The 23,360-nt window shown below is 43.4% G+C and overlaps 2 protein-coding genes across 3 annotated transcripts; one reads left to right on the top strand and one right to left on the bottom strand.

Moving 5' to 3' along the window:
* Window positions 1-14: 14 nt before the first annotated feature.
* LOC122029444 (ruBisCO large subunit-binding protein subunit beta, chloroplastic-like) lies at window positions 15-4,975 on the top strand. 2 transcript variants are annotated; one of them, XM_042588426.1, is made up of 15 exons: window positions 15-146; window positions 680-925; window positions 1,032-1,157; window positions 2,213-2,350; window positions 2,428-2,523; window positions 2,615-2,857; window positions 2,968-3,202; window positions 3,300-3,469; window positions 3,553-3,630; window positions 3,731-3,802; window positions 3,908-4,012; window positions 4,119-4,211; window positions 4,289-4,381; window positions 4,480-4,603; window positions 4,688-4,975. In XM_042588426.1, exons 2-15 carry the CDS (start codon window positions 683-685, stop codon window positions 4,699-4,701), a joined length of 1,830 nt encoding a protein of 609 aa, XP_042444360.1. In that variant the 5' UTR covers window positions 15-146; window positions 680-682; the 3' UTR covers window positions 4,702-4,975. The 2 variants fall into 2 exon arrangements, with proteins under 2 accessions (XP_042444360.1, XP_042444362.1); XM_042588428.1 differs by having other exon boundaries at window positions 50-146; window positions 677-925.
* A 9,673-nt stretch (window positions 4,976-14,648) lies between these two features.
* LOC122028919 lies at window positions 14,649-16,011 on the bottom strand. Its single transcript, XM_042587894.1, has one exon. The coding sequence runs from the start codon at window positions 16,009-16,011 to the stop codon at window positions 14,743-14,745; it is 1,269 nt and encodes a 422-aa protein (XP_042443828.1). The 3' UTR covers window positions 14,649-14,742.
* Window positions 16,012-23,360: the final 7,349 nt, after the last annotated feature.

A 23,360-nucleotide genomic window follows, 5' to 3' on the forward strand; every position in this document is an offset into this window, starting at 1 on the left:
CGACTCTTGTCGAGCCGAAAGGAAAGCCCTTCTGCCATAAAACCTCATCCGCCTCCACTTCTATCTTTCGTCTGCAGAGCTTTCTCACAAAGCAAGGCCTGTACGCCGGAGTCCAACGAAGACCTAGTTTCGACTTTCCGTCCGAGGTGAGATTCCTGCCTAAATTTGTATGTCGTTTCGGTCGATTCCGCTTGTGTTCTAGGTATTTTTCGTCTACGAGGTACAGGGCTTGCTTTTCCATGCAAATTTAACTCGCGTCTTCCAGAAATTTGGCCCGTCGGTAAGCCCGTCAGAGTTCGAAGAGGACTTGGTGGGATCCTTTTACCTTCTCGTGCTTTGCAGAACACAATTGCATTTTTTGTGCACGAGTCTTTTGTCACGGCGTTTTGAAGTGTTTGGTGTTGTTACGGACCTTATCGTGGCAAATTGATCACATGTACTTGGAAAGCGGACTGTCAAAACTTATGATTTGGAAACACTGCTTGCCTAATTAGTGTCTTATGGAAATCCAATGAGTATTGCCATCTAAAATTAGTTAAATTAAAACATATTATTCAATTAATACGATCTTCTACTAGAAATCTTCCATTTTACTTCTTTCTCTCGCTATATGTGTGTAGTTGTGAATCTAAGTTTACTTTTTGTTTGGTTATGAAATATTTATGTTTCTCATCAGCAGTCCATGGCTTCAACTTTCTACACAATGTCTACTTTTGGAGCGGTTGCTTCTCCTAGTTCCACAACAGACAATAAGATGCTAGCTTCTAGGCAGAAGCTTTCTTCTCTTGCTTCTATGTCACCTAGTTTAAACATCAGCAACAACAAGTTGAGCTTCAGTCGCCGAAGGAAAGGGAACTGTATGATTAATGCTATGGCCAAGGAGTTATACTTCAATAAAGATGGCTCAGCCATCAAAAAACTACAAGTATGCTTTGTTAACTGTAAATATTTACCACATATGTGTTTTATTATGTTGTAGATATATCTTTTTTCCTTGTCTATTACATAAAATCCATTTTGGGTGTCGTCAGAATGGTGTCAACAAGCTTGCTGATCTTGTTGGGGTTACACTCGGTCCAAAGGGAAGAAATGTTGTCTTGGAAAGCAAGTATGGATCACCTAAGATTGTGAATGATGGGGTTACAGTAGCAAAAGAGGTAGGCAATTTGGTGTTTCCTTTTTCTCATGCTTGAGTCATCATGATATGTTCCATTTTTGTTTGATATACATGATTACGGCTACTTGAGCTTGCATAGGCAGCATGGAATGAAACGCTAACCATACTATATGCATTAGCAATATTGCTAAAAAAGTATGCTAGCTATCTCCTTGATGATTGTCCTTTCAACTGTTTTTATATTCTTTTCCTCTTACTAGGAATATGAACAATAGCAACGAACAAACAATGATCCAACTATGCAAAGTCCACGTAGATGTTTTACCTCCATTGAACACTATAAATGGCTATATCACAACTAACATCTTACGCTGGTAGTTATTTCATCATTGTTCTGGAAAGTGGCTGCTGCCTGCCAGGTTTATTCAAGGAGGAATTTTATTGTATCTGTTTATTGGCTGGGAAAGGAATATATGAGCTTAATCAATCTTTGCTTTGTCATGGTGTCAAGTCATTTCAATTTCAATATTGATTTGATTAGATCAATTTATACTTAAATAGAAAAAATAACATTCATTGATTGTTTAGGTGATAATTTTAGGTTTTCTTTTATATGGATTGGTTAGGTTGGTTAACATGCAACATTGTATGGATAAAATTAAGCTGATTTGTAATACATTCTATTTGGAATTTATAAATTTTTTGGGATGCTTAATTCAAAATGTGAAATGATAGATGTGTTTATTTATTGATTTTTATGTTGATTTTTTAAGTTGTTTAATTTGGTATCTATTCAGTAAATGCAAGTATATATTTGAACGCATGATTGAAATTGTTTAATGTGATATTTTTGTTGTTTTTAAAATATGTATTGCATTTGTGTTGTGCGGAGGCCTGGCCAAATACCCCATTTATATGCTTTCAGAAAACTTATTGTTCGTAGACATTCTAGTTGTCAAGATTCACAAATTGAAGACTTCCTTTTTTCCTTCTTCAATTGTAAAATAAATTAATATGTGGAGCTTTACTCCTCTTTAGATAGCCCTCTGTTTATTCATGCAATATTGAACCTTTGTAACTTTTAACATGTGATAGGTTGAACTAGAGGATCCTGTTGAGAACATTGGTGCCAAACTAGTCAGACAAGCTGCTGCTAAGACCAATGATTTGGCTGGGGATGGAACTACTACATCTGTTGTTCTTGCTCAAGGCATGATTGCAGAAGGTGTTAAGGTACACTATCCAAATCAACGTTTTTTTATGGCAGATAGTCAAATTACCCCCTTACTATAGGGTAGATTCTCATGTAGGTAGTTGCAGCTGGTGCAAATCCTGTTCAGATTACCCGTGGTATTGAAAAAACTGCCAAAGCATTAGTTGGTGAACTTAAGAAAATGTCTAAGGAGGTAGGCTGAGCTTTTTGTCAGATTACATTACTCATCTAACTAATGTCAAGTCTGGCTGATTAGAATTTGAGGTTGGTATTGTGTGTTGCAGGTTGAAGACAGTGAACTTGCAGATGTTGCTGCAGTTAGTGCTGGTAACAATAATGAAATAGGAAATATGATAGCCGAAGCAATGAACAAGGTTGGAAGGAAGGGTGTGGTTACCCTTGAAGAAGGGAAAAGTGCTGAAAACAATCTTTATGTTGTTGAAGGAATGCAATTTGATCGTGGATACATTTCCCCATACTTTGTTACAGACAGTGAAAAGATGACTGCTGAATATGAGAATTGCAAGGTTTAATCCTATCACGAGTGCACCCTTTTTTTCTTGACATCAGAGGTTTCTTTTATAGGTTTCATGTACAACTGTAAGCTTGTATTAATTCATATTTGATTGTTTTATAGTTGCTTCTTGTTGACAAGAAGATCACCAACGCAAGAGATCTTATCAATGTTTTGGAAGATGCTATAAGAGGTGGGTACCCAGTAGTCATAATTGCCGAAGATATTGAACAAGAAGCTCTAGCAACTCTTGTTGTGAATAAATTAAGAGGGGCATTAAAGATTGCTGCACTTAAAGCCCCTGGTTTTGGGGAGCGCAAAAGTCAGTACCTGGATGACATTGCAATACTGACAGGAGGTAGATTATCTATTTCATACCGATTCATTAAGATATATTCTCTATATTACTTGTTAATTTATTCTTCTTAAGATTCTATCTCATTTTGTTTGTGCAGCTACCGTGATCAGAGAAGAGGTTGGCCTTTCCCTGGATAAAGCTGACAAAGATATCTTGGGTACTGCGGCCAAGGTTGTACTTACAAAAGATTCAACCACCATAGTTGGTGACGGTAGTACTCAGGAGGAAGTAAATAAAAGAGTAGCACAGATCAGGAATCTAATCGAGGTTGTATTCCGTGATAAGATATTATTTGCTTTAATTAATTGCTTTGGAAAAAAATCTTAGTAAAGTTCATTATGTATGTCTAGGCTTCAGAGCAAGAATATGATAAGGAAAAACTTAACGAGAGAATAGCAAAGCTTTCTGGTGGTGTCGCTGTTATTCAGGTAGACCAAAGCAATTATTTTGTGCTTTCAAGGTCTTATTAGTTTCTTGTTTCTGCCGTTAGGTGTTGTTAATGTTCTCTTTCATTTCAAACTTTTGCAGGTTGGAGCACAAACCGAAACTGAACTAAAAGAGAAAAAGCTGAGAGTTGAAGATGCTCTTAATGCTACAAAGGTCATTTTGCTAGCTTTCAACTACTATCCCATTTTAAATCATAATATATTATATGTTTCAAATTGTGTTTTATTCAACAACCCATTTCACATGCCACATGTTCAGGCTGCTGTTGAGGAAGGTATTGTGGTTGGCGGTGGTTGTGCTCTATTGCGGCTATCTTTGAAAGTTGATGCCATCAAAGCGACTCTCGAAAATGATGAGCAGAAGGTTAACAGCATTCCTCCTGCATTAAGAAACTTATCCATGTGATCATGTGCGTTTGCATAACCAACCGATCTTTATCAACTATTTCATTTTGTTGCAACTTCCACAGGTTGGAGCAGACATCGTCAAGAGGGCTTTGAGCTACCCGCTGAAGTTGATTGCTAAAAATGCCGGTGTCAATGGAAGTGTGGTCACTGAGAAGGTATTGGATCTATCACATGCGCGGTTCAATAAAATGTAATTCAGGTATGCAACAATAATGTCTGGTAATTGCCTTAGGTTTTGTCCAACGAAAACTACAAAGTCGGTTATAATGCTGCCACTGGCATATACGAGGATTTGATGGCTGCGGGTATAATCGACCCCACCAAGGTTTGTGTGTTTCGATTACTTCTACATTCACATCCTTAACTGTAACTTGTTCGTCATTGTGCCTATCGTACCTACACAAGCTCTTCTCCATGAAACAGGTGGTGAGGTGTTGCTTGGAGCATGCTGCTTCAGTAGCTAAGACTTTTCTCACTTCAGACGTTGTGGTCGTTGACATCAAGGAGCCTGAGCCTGTGCCTGTAGGAAACCCTATGGATAACTCAGGTACTCCAAACACAACAAAACTAAGAACGCATCAGTGTTTCCCCTGATGATTTGGTGTGATGTTTACACTTTTGCTTGTTGCAGGTTATGGCTACTAATTAAACCGTAAGTGATGATCATGCCAACATCTTATGTTGCTGCCTGCAAGTCCGGGCAAATGCTTATATTCATCTGCGGCCAAAGTTTCATCTGGTAGGGAATCGAATGGATTGGTCCAATAAGTTGGAAAGTCAATTGTATTCAGAATTTTGTTTCTACTTATCCGTGCCCGTATCTTGTTTCCAATTATTTGGTTTGCAAAAGCAAAAACTAGATCTGTAATACTCCGGTTCTGAGATTCTGGTTAAGTATGACTTAAAAGGTTAGATGATACTATCCATATCACAAAGGTGCACCTTTCTTTTCGGAAGCCCAAATTTAAGAACTCTAAAGTTAAGCGTACTTGGCTTGGAGAAATCTGAGGATGGGTGACCTCCTGGGAAGTTTTCCAGGGTGTATGCGAGTGAGGACAAAACACACTGAAAGGACCTCCGGTGGTTTGTGGAGTTAGACATTAAATCGATAGGCAATTCTGGTGCCGTTCCTGGTTCGGTTCGGGTGGGGCCCGCCTGGGCCGGGGCGTTACAGATGGTATCAGAGCGACCTTGCGACCGTGAGTGTGCCTGTGGCAGGAGCACCCAGGGCACCACCTAGCGAGGGAGATTCTGGGATTTGTTTGTGGTGTGATTTATGGTTACACAACGAGGATGTTGTGTCTTTAAGTGGGGGTGATTGTAATACCCCGGTTCTGAGATTCTGGTTAAGTATGACTTAAAAGGTTAGATGATACTATCCATATCACCAAGGTGCACCTTCCTTTTCGGAAGCCCAAACTTAAAAACTCCAAAGTTAAGCGTGCTTGGCTTGGAGAAATCTGAGGATGGGTGACTTCCTGGGAAGTTTTCTAGGGTGCATGCGAGTGAGGACAAAACACGCTGAAAGGACCTCCGGTGGTTTGTGGAGCTAGACATTAAATCGATAGACAATTCTGGTGTCGTTCCTGGTTCGGTCCGGATGGGGCCCACCCGGACCGGGGCGTTACAAGATCTCTGTCAAATATCCTGTCAGAACTCAGTTCCAACCAAGAACTTAATATTTGAGCAACAGATAGAAGCCAGGATATAAAACTGGATACGAGGAAGGATTAACATGCAACTATATCATCCACATGGTCCAACAAGAGCATGACAATGTGCTGACTATCGGTAACATTTTGAGCCAGTAAAAAAAACGAACTCTCCCTAAAACATGTGATCCGGTGATAAGAGGAGGGGTTTGTTCTGCCAAACATGTGATCCGGTGGTAAGAGGAGGGGTTTGTCCGGCAGAAGGTCAAAGTGGTCAACACTCGATAAAAGGTCAAAGTGGTCAACACTCGGTAGACGTTCGACCCAGGTGGGGGTTACCTTCTTGATCAGCAAAAGGATTAGTCGACCCGACATCTCGATAGCTTGGCCTGACGTCGAGTTTTCGACGTTCATAAGGCAAAGCAGGAAGAAACGGAGGTCGAGCGGGATGAAATTCGGCCAAGCGGGCATCCGCTTGAAGGCTGTCAGTCGACGGGCCTTCGCTCGGCCCGGGAAAAGTGCTAGTCGAGCGGTTCCATTGCTCGGCTTGGTAAAAGGCAGAGGGAGCAGGTGGCGAGATCTTTTTAGGAACCAGTGTCGCTGACAAGAGGCATGACCAACGGCCTGATCGAACAGAAAATCGTACGGTGGAAACTTCCACTGTCACGTCAAAGATATGCTCGTGCTATTAAGGTAGGGTGTCGGGCGTGCTTTCCTGACACATCCATTCCAGGTATGCTTGGAGGAGCGTGCACGTCTCGGGGAGCGTGCACGTGCCTTTGGGGAGCCCTATATAAGGACCCCTAGACTTTGACAGAGGTATGTGGAGATTCTTATTGTAGCCACAGTTCTCGCGTCTTCTCTACTTCCGCGCTCATGCAGGCGCGAGCGGCCAAGATGATAGAGCAGCAACAGAAGACGTTAGCCGAGCGACTGGTGCAACGAGCAACTTCAGCATCTGGAAGCCGAGCGGCGCACGACGACCGTCCGGAACAGCTCTCTATATGGGGTCAAAACAAAGGTCCGACCGGTATGCAAGTAGAGGCACTCCCCGCGCCGATCCCATTTCACCGGGCCTTGTTCCAGACGCCCTCTGAGATTGCGCAAGCAAATAGAGACCGGTTTTCCTCAGACAAAGCTCCTGCTCGGGATGCAAGGAAGGGCAAAGCGCCCCGAGCTGACTCATCACCCGAGCGGATCAACCGTCAATTCTCCGAAGCAATTCTATAGGATCCTTTGCCAAGGCATTACGCACCCTTGGCGATCGGCGAGTACAATGGGTCGACTGACTCAGACGACCACCTTGGCAAGTTCGACAACGCGGCAACCCTTCATCAATACACGGATGGAGTTAAATGTCGAGTCTTCCTCACCACCTTATTCGGTTCGGCGCAACGTTGGTTTCGAAGGTTGCCGGACGGGTAGATTCGAAGCTTCAAGGACTTCAAGACAGCCTTCCTCCACCACTTCGCGAGTAGCAGGCGCTATCAGAAGACCAGCGTTAGTCTGTTCTCTATGAAGCAAGGGCCGAGAGAGACTCTTCGGGCCTACATTCAGCGTTTTAACCAGGTGACCATGGACATCCCCACGGTCTCCTCCGAAACAATGATGCACGCCTTCACCCAAGGGCTCGTTGATGGGGACTTCTTTTGCTCGCTCGTCAGGAAGCCGCCCCGCGATTATGATCATATGCTAAAGAAGGTCAACGAGTATATCAACGTGGAAGAAGGTCAGGCGGCCCGAAGGAAAGAAGCGCCATCGGAACCTGCTATGCAAGTCGAGTGGAGGCCACCAAACAACCATCAACCTCCAAGAGGGTCCCGAGCCGATGTGGTACGACCACATCAGGAAGCAAGACCACACGCCGTCCAACACGTGACGGCCGAACGACCAAGGTCTAAGGGAAAGGTATGGACTCCTATGTTCTGTACCTTCCATCAATCCGCCACCCACAACACACGAGACTGTCGCGGAGTCCCCGCAGTCGCTCAGCCAACTCCCATGGGTTATCGCCGCCGATCGCCTTCCCCCGAACTGCGATATAGGCGGCCGAGCACCAAACGACGAGGGGAGATCAGGCGGTCACCCGAGCGGCGGCATCAGCGTCAAGATGACCGCGCCCCATCTTCGCGTGGACAAGTCGGGCACTCCACTCGGGAGGAGGAGAACATAAACAATGTCGTTCGGGGAAAGATCAACATCATCGCTGGTGGGCCGACTAGCAATGACTCCAACCGAGCTCGCAAGACGTACGCGCGGCGTCTGGAAATCCACGCGGTAGGCTGCAGCCAAGAAAAGGCGAGCGAACCAGAGATCAGCTTCGATCCCAGAAATTTAGAGGGAATCGAAGTACCACACGACGACACCCTCATTATCCGAGCGGTAATTGCTAACTACACAATCCACTGCATATTCATTGATACAGGGAGTTCGGTCAGCATCATTTTCAAGAAGGCGTTCGACCAACTCCAGATAAACCGGACCGAGCTGCTGCCGATGACGACTCCGCTGTACAAGTTTACCGGTAATGAGGTCCAGCCGATCGGTCAGATAAAGTTAGCCATATCCCTCGAAGAAGAGCCACTCCGAAGAACAAGGACGAATACCTTCATCGTTGTAGACGCTCCGTCCGCTTACAACGTCATATTGGGTCGACCAGCCCTTAATGAGTTCCGAGCAATTGTCTTAACATTTTGCCAGAAAATCAAATTCCCGGTTGAAGATTGCGTCGGAGAAGTCAAAGGGGATCAGCTGGCTGTGCGGCGCTGCTACGTCAAAATGGTAAAGGCGGAGGCTAAGTCTGCCTGAAAGGCCTCTCGGATCGAGGTAAACGCTATAACCGAGAAACCCCCTACCTTAGTTTATGAAGAAAAGAAGGAAGTGCAGATACATCCTAGCCGACCAGAGGCGACGACTTTCATAGCATCTGATCTGGAAGCCGATCAGAAAGTCGAGCTGATCAGCTGCCTCCAGCAGAACCATGATATCTTCGCGTGGTCAACACACGAGCTGCCCGGCATCTCCCCTAGCGTCGCGCGGCATGAGTTTCATGTCTGATCAGACGCCCGGTCAGTAAAGCAAAAAAAGAGAGATTTTAACGCCGAGCAGAATCAGATTATCCGAATGGAGGTCGAGAAACTGTTGGAACCCGGCCACATACGGGAGGTCCAGTTCCCGAGCTGGCTAGCGAACGTAGTACTCGTCTCCAAGCCGAACAACAAGTGGAGGGTCTGCATCGACTTTCGGGACCTGAATAAAGCATGCCCGAAGGACTTCTATCCCCTACCCAGAATCGATCAGATGGTGGACTCGACTGCTAGGTGCGAGCTGATATGCATGCTAGATGCATACCAAGGATACCATCAGGTGTCGCTCGCCCGAAAAGATTAGGAGAAGGTGAGCTTCGTCACGGCGGACGACACCTATTGCTACAACGTAATGTCGTTCGGCTTAAAGAACGTCAGGGCCACGTACCAACGACTCATGAACAAAGTCTTCTGACAGCAGATTGGATGGAATATGGAGGTATACGTCGATGACATACTCATTAAATCCCTCCGAGCTACTGACCTCTATGCAGACATGAAAGAAACCTGTCGAACACTCCGAGCGTACTCGGGCAAGTGTCTGTTCGGCGCGAAGAGTGAGAAATTTTTGGACTATATAGTTACCGAGCAGACTATCGAGGCGAACCCTAGCAAAGTAAAAGCACTACAAGATTTGCCACCCCCAAGGAATTTGAAGGAAGTTCAACGTCTCACCGGTCGGATAACGGTCTTATCCCGATTCATCTCCAAGACGGTCGACCAGAGTCTACCTTTCTTCAAGATCTTGCGTCGAGCCACCAAGTTCCAGTGGGATGAGGAGAGCGATCGGGCGTTCGAAGAGCTCAAAGCCTATCTCAATTCACTACCGGTACTAGCCAAGCCAATCGTCGGAGAGTCTTTCAGGATCTATCTATCTTCGACCGAGCACGCGGTCGGCTCGGCCCTTGTAAGGCCGAACGGCGAGGAGCAGCCGGTGTATTTCTTGAGCTATATTTTAAAAGACGTCGAATCCCGCCAACCACTCGCCAGACTATTTGTCCAGTCAGTCGGACTTTCAGTCTCCTTCGACTAGACTTGAAGAGAAGACATATGATCCGGTGGTAAGAGGAAGAGGCCCGCCTGGCAGAAGGTCAAAGTGGTCAACATCCGGCAGAAGGTCAAAATGGTCAACACTCGGCAGACGTTCGACCCGAGCGGGGGTTACCTTCCTGATCAGCAGAAGGATTAGCCGACTCGACAGCTCGGCCTGACGCCGAGTTTCCGATACTCATAAGGCAAAGCAGGAAGAAACGGAGGCCGAGTGGTCATCCCGCTCGGCCTACAGTAGCCACGGCATTCGGCCGAGCGGGCATCCACCTGAAGGTCGTCAACCGACGGGCCTCCGCTCGGCCCGGGAAAAGCGCTAGTCGAGCGGTTCTTCCGCTCGGCCTGGTAAAAGACAGAGGGAGCAGGTGGCGAGATCTTCCTAGGAACCAATGTCGCCAACAAGAGGCATGGCCAGCGACCTGGTCGAACAGAGAATCGTACAGTGAAAACTTCCACTGTCATGTCAGAAATATGCTCGTGTTATTAAGGTAGGATATCGGGCATGCTTTCCTGACACATCCATTCCAGGTATGTTTGGAGGAGCGTGCACGCGCCTCTAGGAACGTGCACGCGCCTCTGGGGAGCTCTATATAAGGACCCCCAGACTTCGACGAAGGTATGTGGAGATCCTTACTGTACTACAGTTCTCGCGTCTTCGCAACTTCTTTCTTTCTGCCGGAGATTTGACTTGAGCGTCTGAGGGTCATCGTCGATCGGGGTGTTCATTATTCGGGTCAATCCATTAACTCGCCTGATCCAAATAATATTCGGATTATTTGATTTGGTTAAATGAAATTCAGATCGGTTGAATGAACTGATCCGAAATGTTAATTGGGTTAATGGTTTAGTTTTGAATTTAACTCCCCATCCGAATAACCCACCCGAAACCCGAATAAGAAATTAATATATATTTTTTAATTTTTTTATATAATCTTTGGAATGTGTAAGTTTTTTTTTCTTATATTGAATGAAACTATTTTATTAAATTTGGAGCTTATTTATTTATAAATATAAATTATTAAAAGTTTATTTATTTGAAGAAGATTGAAAATTTGAAATGAAAAGAAAATTGAGTTAATTGGTACCCGAACCGAATAATCCGAATTAGTTTCGGGTAATTCGGTTTGGTTTATAGCTAATTCGGTTTGATTCTTGGTTGGATTTAGAAAATTATAAAATCCAAATAGCCCGAACCGAATAACCCAAATAATCCGAACCGAACCAAATGAACACCCCTAATCGTCGGGGAACCCCTCCCCGGCTCGACATTGTGTTTGTAAGTTCACGGCGGCAAAGGATCTACGTCTTTAGGGTCTTCGATCAGTCAACAGGAGCGCTATGTCCCCAGTGTCCATCGACTTAACACTCGGACACGATCACATGTGTTAATTGGCACAAATTTATCTCTCTTCCAAATGCTTTGGGGCGGCCACGAAAGAGTGCTCTAGCAAAATTATTGTCCGTACTACAAAGAACTATAAACTACATCTTCTGCATGGAGACACCAGAGGCTTTCCAACTGCTGTAATCCTTCAGGCTTCGCTCGACACAAGTACACTAAGTAATCAGAGCATCCACAGTGATTAAAACCCACTGTGAGCTCTTTCGTTGTCACATCTGCATCACATCAAAAGTTAAAAACTCCATACCTCTTTTCATTATCAAAAAACCTCTCAACAACTTCTTCATGGGTCTCACACTTTTCATTATATATATTTCATTATCTCTTCTTCATATTTACATTTTATATAATTAAATTTTAATAAAATTTAAATTCATAAATTACCAACATAAAATAACTTTCATAATTAAAAAAATTACATAAATATCACAATATATATATCGCAATTAATAAATTATTTTTTCACTGATTACAATTATAGCGTGCCCAGATATACTCAACTAAGTCGGCTCGAAGTTGATGATGTAGCTGATTATCACGTAGCTGGTAATTTCTACGGATATATGTTTGGAATTCTTGAGTGGAGCCTTGAAATATTTGTGATTAAGAATCTCCTTCATCGTCTGACCAATTGACTACTGCATCTCCCTCATTCTCAATAATCATGTTGTGCAAAATAATACAGGTATACATGATGTCCTTTAAATTATTCTTGTACCAAAATCGTCCTGAACCTTTTATCATTGCCCATCGTGATTGGAGCACCCCAAATGCCCTCTCGACATCCTTTCTCGCAGCCTCCTATCGTTCCTTAAATATTTTTCTTTTGGGATCCTGGGGACATAGAAAACTCTTGACGAAAGTAGCCCATTCTGGATAGATCCCATCGGTCAGATAGTATCATTTTGTATATTGTGTATTATTAATCGTGAAATTAACTTCGGGTGCATTCCCTTGTAAGACGTCGTTGAATAACGGTGATTCATTAAGCACATTGATATCATTGCGTGACCCTGCAATCCTAAAAAAGGCATGTCATATCCACAAGTCCGAAGATGCAACGGCTTCGAGCACAATTGTTGGGACGCCATGATCTCCTCGAATAAACTAACCTTTCCAAGCGACGGGGTAATTTTTCCATTGCCAATGCATACAATCAAGACTGCCCAACATGCCAGGGAAACCATGTCTCTGCTCATGCATTTCAAGCAAGTGTTGGATATCAGCAGCATTAGGTCTTCTTAAATATTGGGCTCCAAACACTTCAATTACACATCGACAAAAGTTGAATAAACATTGGATGACAGTTGTTTCAGCAATCCATAGATACTCATCATACGCCAATTGACGAATAGCCGATGTGCATTTCTGAAGTGGTGACAAACCATTTTTCCCCGCTGCATCGACCTTCCATTGAAAATATTCGGAATGATTTTTCATGGCATCAACTATACGAAGTAATCCTATCCGAGCGCTGAGTCGACGGACGCTGGGGACGTGGCACGCCCCGCTGTCTCCGACTGGTGATGTAGCTCTCCGACAATCCTGCAAAGAAGCCGAGCCGGGAGGGGTTTCCCGGCGACGATCCTCCGACGCTCAAGTTAGGCAACGAACGAAGCAGAGTAACGTGGCTACAGTAAATAGTTGCGCATACCTTCGTCGACGTCTGGGGTCTTTATATAGGACCCCGGGGAAGCGCGGGCACGTTTTCCGACGCGTGCACGTTTTCCCAAACATACCTTAACAAGCTTGTGTCAGAAAAGTACTTTTGGCGCCATTCCGCAATTGTCCGAGCATATCCCGGATGTGACGGTGGAAGCTTCCACCGTACGATTCTGTGTACGGCTCGACCGCCAACTCTGCTGCTTGTCGGCGGTAGGTGTCTCGAGGATGATGTTATTTCCTGTCTCCTTTGTCCTCTTGCGCTCCTTGTCTGTTCCAGGGCCGAGCGGATCGACCGCTCGGCAAGCACATTACTCCTGCATCGGTCATATGCTCGGCTGAGACTGCTCCTACCAGCCTTGTGCCCCGGCCGAACGGTGAGCCCGCTCGACCATTGAAACCTTTTTACCTTGAGCATTGGAAACACGACCCCTAGTCAGGTTGTCTTCCATTCGGTTCGGAGAATTCCCGGCCGGTCGGCCTGCAGGGCCCTATCGGTAGGCCTGCTTCGTCCGGTCGGCCGGTCTCCGGGCTGACTATCTTGACCTTTGACCTCCACGTGTCGTTGACCCCCCGTTGACAAGGATCCCCCCTCCTTATCACCGGATCACGAAGGAATAACTCTTTTTTCATTCGAAATCGACGTCGAAATATGTCATCAGGATATATCGGATCATCAGAAAAGTAATCATTGAAAAGACGAGCATGTCCAACTTCACGATTCCGATTCAAATACCTTCTCCTCTGTGTTCTACCGGAAGAACTTTGAGCTCTTTGATGTATCGTTTGTCGCTGCTCATATAGTTGGAGCATTCTTCGTTCATCTATATCCTTCGCATCTTCCGCCAATTCATTTCTCCAAAATTCCTGGAGCATAGATCGATCTGGATTTTGAGTCATTTGAAATAAATCAAGATATTTTTGTGGTTGAAAATAAAGAGAATTGAGGAAAGAAATCGAAAGCAAAGATAATAAGGAGAAGAATGAAAAATATGAAATCGATCATGTATTTATAAAAAAAATTAATTAAAAAAAAATTAATTATAACTATTGAACAACGGTTAAAAATTAGTCGTTGCTCAACGGCATACAACGGTTGTTCTCATTGAAATAAGAAGCAGACTTTAATTACTAGGCTTTTTGATTTTTTTTAATTATTAAAAAAAAAAAAAAAAAATGAAAAGACGACGTTTTAATCAAAAAACCTCCCTCCACTATGGGAGGGAGGTTTTTCACCAAGTCCACGTCAACGAGCTCTCACTGTGGATGCTCTCAGTATGCTCATCATATGATATTCTAGAAATTAAAATAGCAGAAGAAATTTGTGAAAACCAAGAATCACTATCCATGCGTGGTGGAATCGATGAAAACATATACACCATATACTCATCTTATCCTAAATAACTCTCAAGAGAAAAAAGAATTTACTAAAGCAAGTAGCCATAACATAGTTTATAGATCCAAAGATTTTCTAAGCAGAAGCCAAGCAAAGTTTCAAAGGTTTAATATCATTGGTTCTTCATATTCCCAGTCTGATAGAAAAGCTGAGAAAATGAGGTCATCTATTGTTGAATTTTACTTGAGCTGAATCAACCGTTTGGTAATGGGTTTAACTTAGAAGCCTCAACAAAATATTTTACATTGGTTTACAAGCAATATAAAGATGAATATTTTAACATACTCATTTTTACTATTGAACTATTTATTATCACAACAACCTGTGATGAAACCCAAAACTTGCTAAAAATCGCCAAGAATAACAAAATACTTGAACAATAAAAAGTTTTTCTAGTCTTAAGTGCAATACTAGGAGATAGTTACATACCTATGGAAGGTCTCAATATAACATGCTTGGATAAACCCAAATTGGAGAAGGCCAGTTTATTAAGCTAAAATTATGGAAGTCAAGCGGATTTTCTACTTCGGCAATGTTGCTAGTCGGAGCATCCAATGGAAATTCATGCCAATGATCAAACTCACGGTCGACATTATAAATACAGTTGCTCCTTCCTCCCCACCTGCCTGGATGGGCGCAAGAGATTGAAAAATTACTCTTGATATCGACGAACAATGCCCAATCTCCCAAATTATCCACCTTCGACCATGTCGGCTGCCCCGAGAAGTCCAAGGAGTACACGGCAAAACAGAAATCTATTACTTCCCCAGATGGAACAATGCGTATCAGCATGAGCTTGCCGTCGCACTCAACCATCCGGCTGCTGGATCCAAAAGCCACTGCCCAGTTGGAGCTTTCCTCGCACCACCGCACTGTGAATTCTTTCACGCCGAAAGAGGGGGAAAACTGGAGAGAGTATAGTGTTTCGCTACTGCTCAACACAAAAATATTGTCTTTGAAAGCCATGACACTAATTATGAAGAAATGATGCTGTTCAAAGGAGCATTCTTTCCAGCTGCTGCTTCCCACTTGCCACAGGAATAGGCTCTGCTTGTCGCACAAAAGGAGATGGGAACCTGGGGATGAAAGAGGACCAGTTAAGGCTCCGAAGTAGAAGCGGTGGGACTTGGGGAGGGTGGGCGGGCGGAGCTCCTCCCCGGTGAATGCGTCGGCCACCACAACACCAAGGCGGTTGCGGAAGATGAGCTGACCGTAGGAAGAGCCAAGAAGGGTCAGGCAGAGGGTCTCCGAAGGGACCATAGAGCGACCGCTGGAAAAGGGTCCGGAAGGAGACCTCAGGCGGCATCGAGGAGGTTCGATCCACTGGTAAGCTTCGGGTTCGACACATGGGAGAATAAGGAGAGGCGGACGGCCATACGAGGTGGACGGGAAGTAGGAGCGGAAGACGGAGCGCCAGGATCGGCATACGGAAGCAACTAAGAACAGGTCGCGGAGGGAGGGGAGGCGGTCGAGGACGGAAAGGAGGAGCAAATCTGGCAAGTCGGACCAGAGGTCCTCGGCGGCGAGGGATTGAAACGCGGCTAGATTGGTACGGTCAGAGGCGGGAGGCCGGCGCCGCTGATTTCGATTGGTGCGGTCGAGGGAAGACCGGAGAAGTGAGTCACGGAGGCCAGACCTGCGTTCGTCAGAGGCGGGCGAATGGCGACGTCTCCGCCGCTTATTTCCGGTGGCGCGGCGGCGATTCTCCATTTTTGTGTATTCCTAGGCGGAGGACGAGGTTAAGATGTGCATCGCGATCCGGTAAAGCATCCACATCGTCGGGCATTCACAGTTCACATCCCGTCCGGTCACTTTATAACGCCCCTTTTTTCTATTTTATTTTTTTTTTAATTTCATTTTTTTCCCCTATCGAAAACTAAAAATTACTATCTGACCATCAATATTTCAGTAAATTAATTAATTAGAAGATTTTCTTTACAGATATAATCATTGATAGTTTCAACGGCAATTTACCAAAAGGCGCACTTGAAAATCTGAATTTATCAAAAGACGTACACTACTTTGGTATTTACCAAAGAACATACTTTTTTAAAAGCATTTCCTATTTTACCCTCATAATAATTTGACTTTTTCTATTGTTTTTCTTTTTTTCATTATATTTCTTCACTTCTCTCTCTCCTCTGTCGGCAGAATATAGAATAACATTAGTCAATCTTTAATCACATTTTAATACATTTGAAGAAGCCAAAATAAATAATGGACACCAGATTTGGACTCCTTGCAATTTTAGAAATCCACAGGAACTTAAATGGGCAACCGAGCTTTGCCGATCGAGGGTTTGCCAAACCCATCAAGGACCTCGAGAGTCTGATTGCACTCATTTCGCTTCGGATTTCAAAATTACAAGGAGTTCAAATATGGTATCATTATTTATTTAAATTTTATAGATATGTTAACAAGTAAAATCAAAGAATCGGCATAAAGCCTGATATGGAATCATATCAGCCCAACGTGGAGAATTTCCGTATCCACGTTGGTGCAATTGAGTCCATATCGTGCCCAATGTGGTTTTTGCCGATTCTTTGATTTTACTTGTTAACATCTATAAAATCAAAATAAATAATGGACACTATATTTGAACTCCTTGCAATTTTAGAAATCCGTGCAATCGGAGCTCTCTAGGTCCATTAGTGGGTTTTGACCGAAACTCACCGATCGATCTGAAAGCTCCGATTGCACCCATTTCATTTTCTATGAATTTCTAAAATTACAAGGAGTGACAATATGATGTCCATTATTATTTTTAGCACTCCTAGAGGTTTTGAAAACCCTAAATCTCTCTTTTTTTTTCCTTTTTTGTTTAGGCGTGATACGAAGAGATATCATGCCACGTTGGGCCCGATATCTCTTCATATCAGGGCCTGATATCTCCCATATCAGGCCCACATGGGCCTGATATGGGAGATATCAGCCTAGATACAACAAAAAATAAAAAATAAAAAAATAAAGAGAGATTTAGGTTTTCAAAACCTCCGTCCACCATTGAGTGCAAAATAATAACGACATCATATTTTCACCTTGTAATTTAGAATTATAGAACCGAATGATAATCGAGCTTTCGATCGGTTTCACCAAAACCCACCATGGACCCAGAGTCCGATTGACTCCATTTCAGTTTCTATGATTTCTAAAATCGCAAGGAGTTCAAATATGGTGTCCATTATTTATTTTGGCTTTTATAGATGTTAACAAGCAAAATCAAAGAATCGACATAAAGCTCACGTTGGGCCTGAGAATCATATCAGGCCCAACGCGGGCCTGATATCATTCCATATCAGCCCAACGGGCCCGATATCATTCCATATCGGCCCACGTCATTGAGTCTAACGTGGCGCTTTTTACCGATTCTTTGATTTTTACTGTTAACATATATAAAGTCAAAATAATATTTGAACTCCTGCATTTTAGAAATAGAATGAATGGCATCGAGTTCAGCCCATCAATTTGACCGAAACCCATCGATCGATCTGTAAAGTCCGATCGCACCCATTTCAGCTTCTATGAATTTCTAAAATTACAAGGAGTGAAAATATAGTGTCCATTATTATTTTGGCACTCCTAGTGGTGGGTTTTGAAAACCCTAAATCTCTCTTTTTTTTTTTCCTTTTAGGCGTGATACGAAGAGATATCATGCCCATGTTGGGCCTGATATCCTTTCTTGTTACTGGGCCTGATATCTCCATATCAGGCCCACATGTGGGCCTATATGGGAGATATCAGGCCTAGATACAACAAAAATAAAAATTAAAAAGAAATAAAGAGAGATTTAGGTTTCAAAACCTCTGTCCACCATTAGGAGTGTCAAATAATGGACACCATATATTCACTCCTTGTAATTTTAGAATTATAGAATCGAATCGAGAGTCGATCGGTTTCGCCAAACCCACCGACGGACCCAGAGTCCGATCGACCCATTTCGCCGCATGGATTTCTAAAATCGCAAGGAGTTCAAATATGGTGTCCATTATTTATTTTATTTATAGATGTTAACAAGTAAAATCAAAGAATCGACATAAAAGTCCACGTTGTGCCGATATGGAATATCAGGCCCACGTGGCTCGATATCATTCCATATCAGCCCACGTTGGGCCTGATAAGGTATCATGTGGGGTTTTTGCCGATTCTTTGATTTTTACTTGTTAACATATAAAAGTCAAATATAATACGACATCATATTCAACTCCTCGCCATTTTAAATCCATGAACCGAATGGTGCAATCGCAGCTCTTCAGTCCATCGTGGGTTTGACCGAAACCCACCGATCGATCTAAAAACTCCGATTACACTCATTTCAGTTTCTATGAATTTAAATTACAAGGAGTGAAAATACGGTGTCCATTATTATTTTTGGCACTCCTGACAAGAGGTTTTGAAAACCCTAAATATTTCTTTTTATTTTTTTATTTTTTGTTGTTACTAGGCTTGATATCTCTCATATCAGGCCCACATTGGGCCTGATATGGGGAGATATCAGGCCCAACGTGGGCATGATATCTCTTCATATCAAGCCTAAACAAAAAAAAAGAAAAAAAGAAAGAAAGAGAGATTTAGGGTTTTTCAAAACCTCTGGTCCACCACTAGGAGTGCCAAAAATAATAATGGACACCATATTTTCACTCCTTGTAATTTTAGAAATTCATAGAAACTGAAATGGGTGCAATCGGAGCTTTCTAGATCGATCAGTGGGTTTCGGTCAAAACCCACTGATGGACCTAGAGAGCTCCGATTGCACCCATTTCAGTTTCTATGGATTTCAAAAATTGCAAGGAGTTCAAATATGGTGTCCATTATTTATTTTGACTTTTTATAGATGTTAACAAGCAAAATTAAAGAATCGGTAAAAAAAACCACATTGGGCCTGATATGGACTCAAATCAGGCCCAACGTGGGCCCCGAGCATGGAATGATCAGTTGACGCTGGGCCCGATATGATTCCACATCGGCCCAACGGGCTTTTATGTCGATTCTTTAATTTTGCTTGTTAACATCTATAAAATAATAAATAATGGACACCATATTTGAACTCGCAATTTTAGAAATCCATAGGACCTGAAATGACTGTAATCTGAGTCCATAGTGAGTTTTGACCGAAACCCACCGATCGACCTAAGCTCTGATTGTACCCATTTCAGCTTCTATGAATTTCTAAATTACAAAGAGTGAAAATATGGTGTCCATTATTATTTTTGGCACTTCTAGTGGAGGGTTTGAAAACCTAAATCTCTCTTTATTTCTTTTTTATTTTTTATTTTTGTTGTATCTAGGCCGATTTCTCCCATATCAGGCCCAATTGGGCCTGATATGGGAGATATCAGGTTGGGCCTGATATGAAGAGATATCGGACTCCAACGTGGGCATGATATCTCTTCATATCATGCCTAAAAAAAAAGGAAAAAAAGAAAGAGAGATTTAGGATTTTAAAACCTCTGGTCCACCATTAGAGTGTTAAAATAATAATGGACATCATATTTTCACTCCTTGTAATTTTAGAATTATAGAATCGAATGAGGCACCGAGCTTTCAGATCGATCAGTTTCGGTGAAAACCCACCATGGACCCAGAGTCCGATCGCACCCATTTCAGTTTCTATGGATTTCTAAAATTGCAAGGAGTTCAAATATGGTGTCCATTATTTATTTTGGCTTTTTATAGATATTAACAAGCAAAATCAAAGAATCGGCAAAAAAGTCCACATTGGGCCTGATATGGACTCAAATCAGGCCCAACGTGGGCCTGATATGGAATGATATCAGGCCCAACGTGGACTAGATATCAGGCCCACATTGGGCCTGATATGATTCCATATCAGGCCCAACATGGGCTTTTATTCGATTCTTTGATTTTGCTTGTTAACATCTATAAAATACAAAATAAATAATGGACACCATATTTGAACTTCTTGAAATGAGTGCAATCGGAGCTCTCTAGGTCCATCAGTGGGTTTTAACCTAAACCCACTGATCGACCTAGAAAGCTCCGATTGCACCCATTTAAGTTCCTGTGGATTTCTAAAATTACAAGGAGTCCAAATCTGGTGTCCATTATTTATTTTGGCTTCTTCAAATGTATTAAAATGTGATTAAAGATTGACTAATGTTATTCCTATATTCTGCCGACAGAGGAGAGAGAGAAGTGAGAGAAATATAATGAAGAAAAGAAAAACAATAGAAAAAGTCAAATTATCATGAGGGTAAAATAGGAAATGCTTTTAAAAAAGTGCGCTCTTTGGTAAATACCAAAGTAGTGTACGTCTTTTGATAAATTCAGATTTTCAAGTGCGCCCTTTGGTAAATTGTCGTAGTTTCAAAGGTTTTTTTCTCCGGTCAATAGTTCTCAATTTTTCAATAAATTATAAATGAATTTCTTTTAACATCTCTATGATAATCATTCGTTCTTCCTAATTATTCTATTATTCTAATGTACAATAATAAAAAAATTATAACACAGAATCAATTATATATATATATATATAGCAGCTGATCGGACGAACCATTGTCCAGTCGACCGTCTGGATGAACGATGTTCGGTTAGCTTGATCTTTAGGAGAGTGGTCGAGTGGGTCACCCATCTGGTTCGGGATATGACATTAGCATTGTACATATTAATTATAAACCGATAAAATAATAAAAGAGGAAAAGATAAATATTTAATAAGGAGAAGAGAAGATAAAAGAAAACACTCCATCTATCATTGAATGCGAATAAGTCAAGATAAAGATGTCTTCTGTCGATAATTAATATCATTAAATAAGGGAAGATGGAGGACCACTAAGAAAAGTATAAAAGAGTATGCTAGGTATGAATAAATGCAAGATTGATCTCTATCTTTATAATTTTCGATTTCTCTTCCTACTATTGTTTCTAACTTGAGCGTCGGAGAGCCAACGCTAGGGACCCCTTCCTTGGTTTGGTTTATTTTATAGAGAGGAGCGAGGTCTTAATCTAGTCAGCAGAGTCACCACATCCTCGGCTTTTCAGCTTCACGCTTTCGGACAGGATCATTTTGGCGTTGTCTGTGGGAATCGTAACCTGCATCCAAATGAGAAGATGGAAGACGATGGACGATTCACAACGGTGACATTGACGCAAGAGGAGCTCGACACGCTGATACAGGCCCGAGTGGCAAAGATAGTGGAGCAATAGCGATAACAGGCACTGACCGAGCGCCAACAGGCACTGTTCGAACACAAAGCATAGGAGCCTGCAACCTCAGTGGCAGGTCGTCAGGCTGAGTGAGGAGACCGCAAATTTCCACTCGGGAGCCGAATCAAAAGCCGATCGATACCTATGGGGAAGTCCCGAATGCGCCGGTCCCATACCATCGAGCACTGTTATTGACTCCAGTAGAAGAAAGGGGCCGAGCGGATAGAGATCGAGGATCTTCCTCGGATGAGGCACTAGCTCGAGACATAAGGAAAAAGAAGGCACCCAAAGAGGATGATTCACCCGAGCGAGTCAATCAGTAGTTTTCGGAGGGGATTCTAAATGACCCTCTATCGAAGCATTACACCGCACTGACTATCAGGGAATATAATGAAGTGACTGACCCTGACGACCACTTTGCCAAGTTTGATAACACGATCACACTTCACCAGTACACCGATGGGGTGAAATGTCGATTCATTCTCACCATGCTAGTTGGATCAACGCAGCGTTGGTTCAAATGATTGCCGAGCAGCTCGATCCACAGCTTCAAAGACTTCCGAGAAGCCTTCCTGCATCACATCGCTAGCAGTCGCCGCCACCAGAAGATGAGTGTGAATCTATTCTCGCTGAAGCAAGGGCCCCGAGAGGCATTGAGGGCCTATATCCAGTGCTTCAATCAAGTGGTGATAGACATCCCGGCGGTCTCCTCGGACGTTGGTGAACGCCTTCACCCAAGGGCTCACCGAAGGAGAGTTCTTCCGGTCGCTCATTCGGAGGTCGCTGAGAGACTTTGGTCACCTATAAAAGAAGGTCAATGAATACATCAACATGGAAGAAGCCCAAGCGACAAGGAAGAAGGAGACACCCACAGGATCGTCTGAACGGTGGTAGTCGAGCAGTCATCAACCCCCCAAAGGGCCTCGATCAGGAGGAGCTCTGCCACACGAGCCCAGGACACATATCGTGCAGCATGTGGCGGCTGCTCATCCAAAGGCTGCAAAAGGCAAGATGTGGACATCAATGTTCTGTTCCTTTCACCAGTCGGCGACACACAATACCTGGGACTGCTACGACCGGCAGCTAGTAGGCCGGCCTCGCGAGGATGTCATCGTCGATCCCCATCACTTGATCGACGACAAAGGCGCCGAACAACCATCTAAAGGGAGGAAGAAAGGACAACAGCCGAACCACGCCACCATCGGCCTCAGCATGGGAGCAATCAAAGTCTCGCCCGAGTCTTTTCCGAGCAGAACAAACTATCAGCACAGGAGAAAGAGAACCGAAGTAACACCGCTCGGGGACAGATAGGAATGATCGCCGGTGGGCCAACTGGTGGAGATTCTAACCGATCAAGGAAGTCGCATGTTCGGCGACTCAAGATCCACATTGTAGGTTGCAGCAAGGAGAGAACTGAAGGACTCGAGATCAGTTTCAGCCCTAGAGATTTAGAGAGAGTGGAAATTCCTCACAACGATGCACTGATCATCCGAGCGGTAATTACCGATTATACAATCCATCGAACTTTTGTTGATACAGGGAGCTCGGTGAACATCATATACAAGAAAGCATTCAATTAGTTGCAAATCAATCGGAGCGAACTGCTACCGATGACGACCCCGCTCTACGGTTTCATGAGCAAAGAAGTGTTGTAGATCAGCCAGACCAAGTTGGCCATCTCACTCGGCGAGGAGCCCCTGAAGAGGACAAGGACCACAAACTTCATTATGGTAGACACACCATCGGCCTACAACGTTATATTAGGCCGACCGACCCTCAACGAGTTTCGAGCGGTAGTGTCCACCTACTGCCAGAATATTAAGTTCCCGATGGACGACAAGGTGGGAGAAGTCAAAGGTGAACAATTGACCGCTCGGCGATGCTATGTCGAGATGG

The sequence above is a fragment of the Zingiber officinale genome, chromosome 10B (genome assembly GCF_018446385.1).
Source record: "Zingiber officinale cultivar Zhangliang chromosome 10B, Zo_v1.1, whole genome shotgun sequence".
Lineage (NCBI taxonomy): Eukaryota > Viridiplantae > Streptophyta > Magnoliopsida > Zingiberales > Zingiberaceae > Zingiber > Zingiber officinale.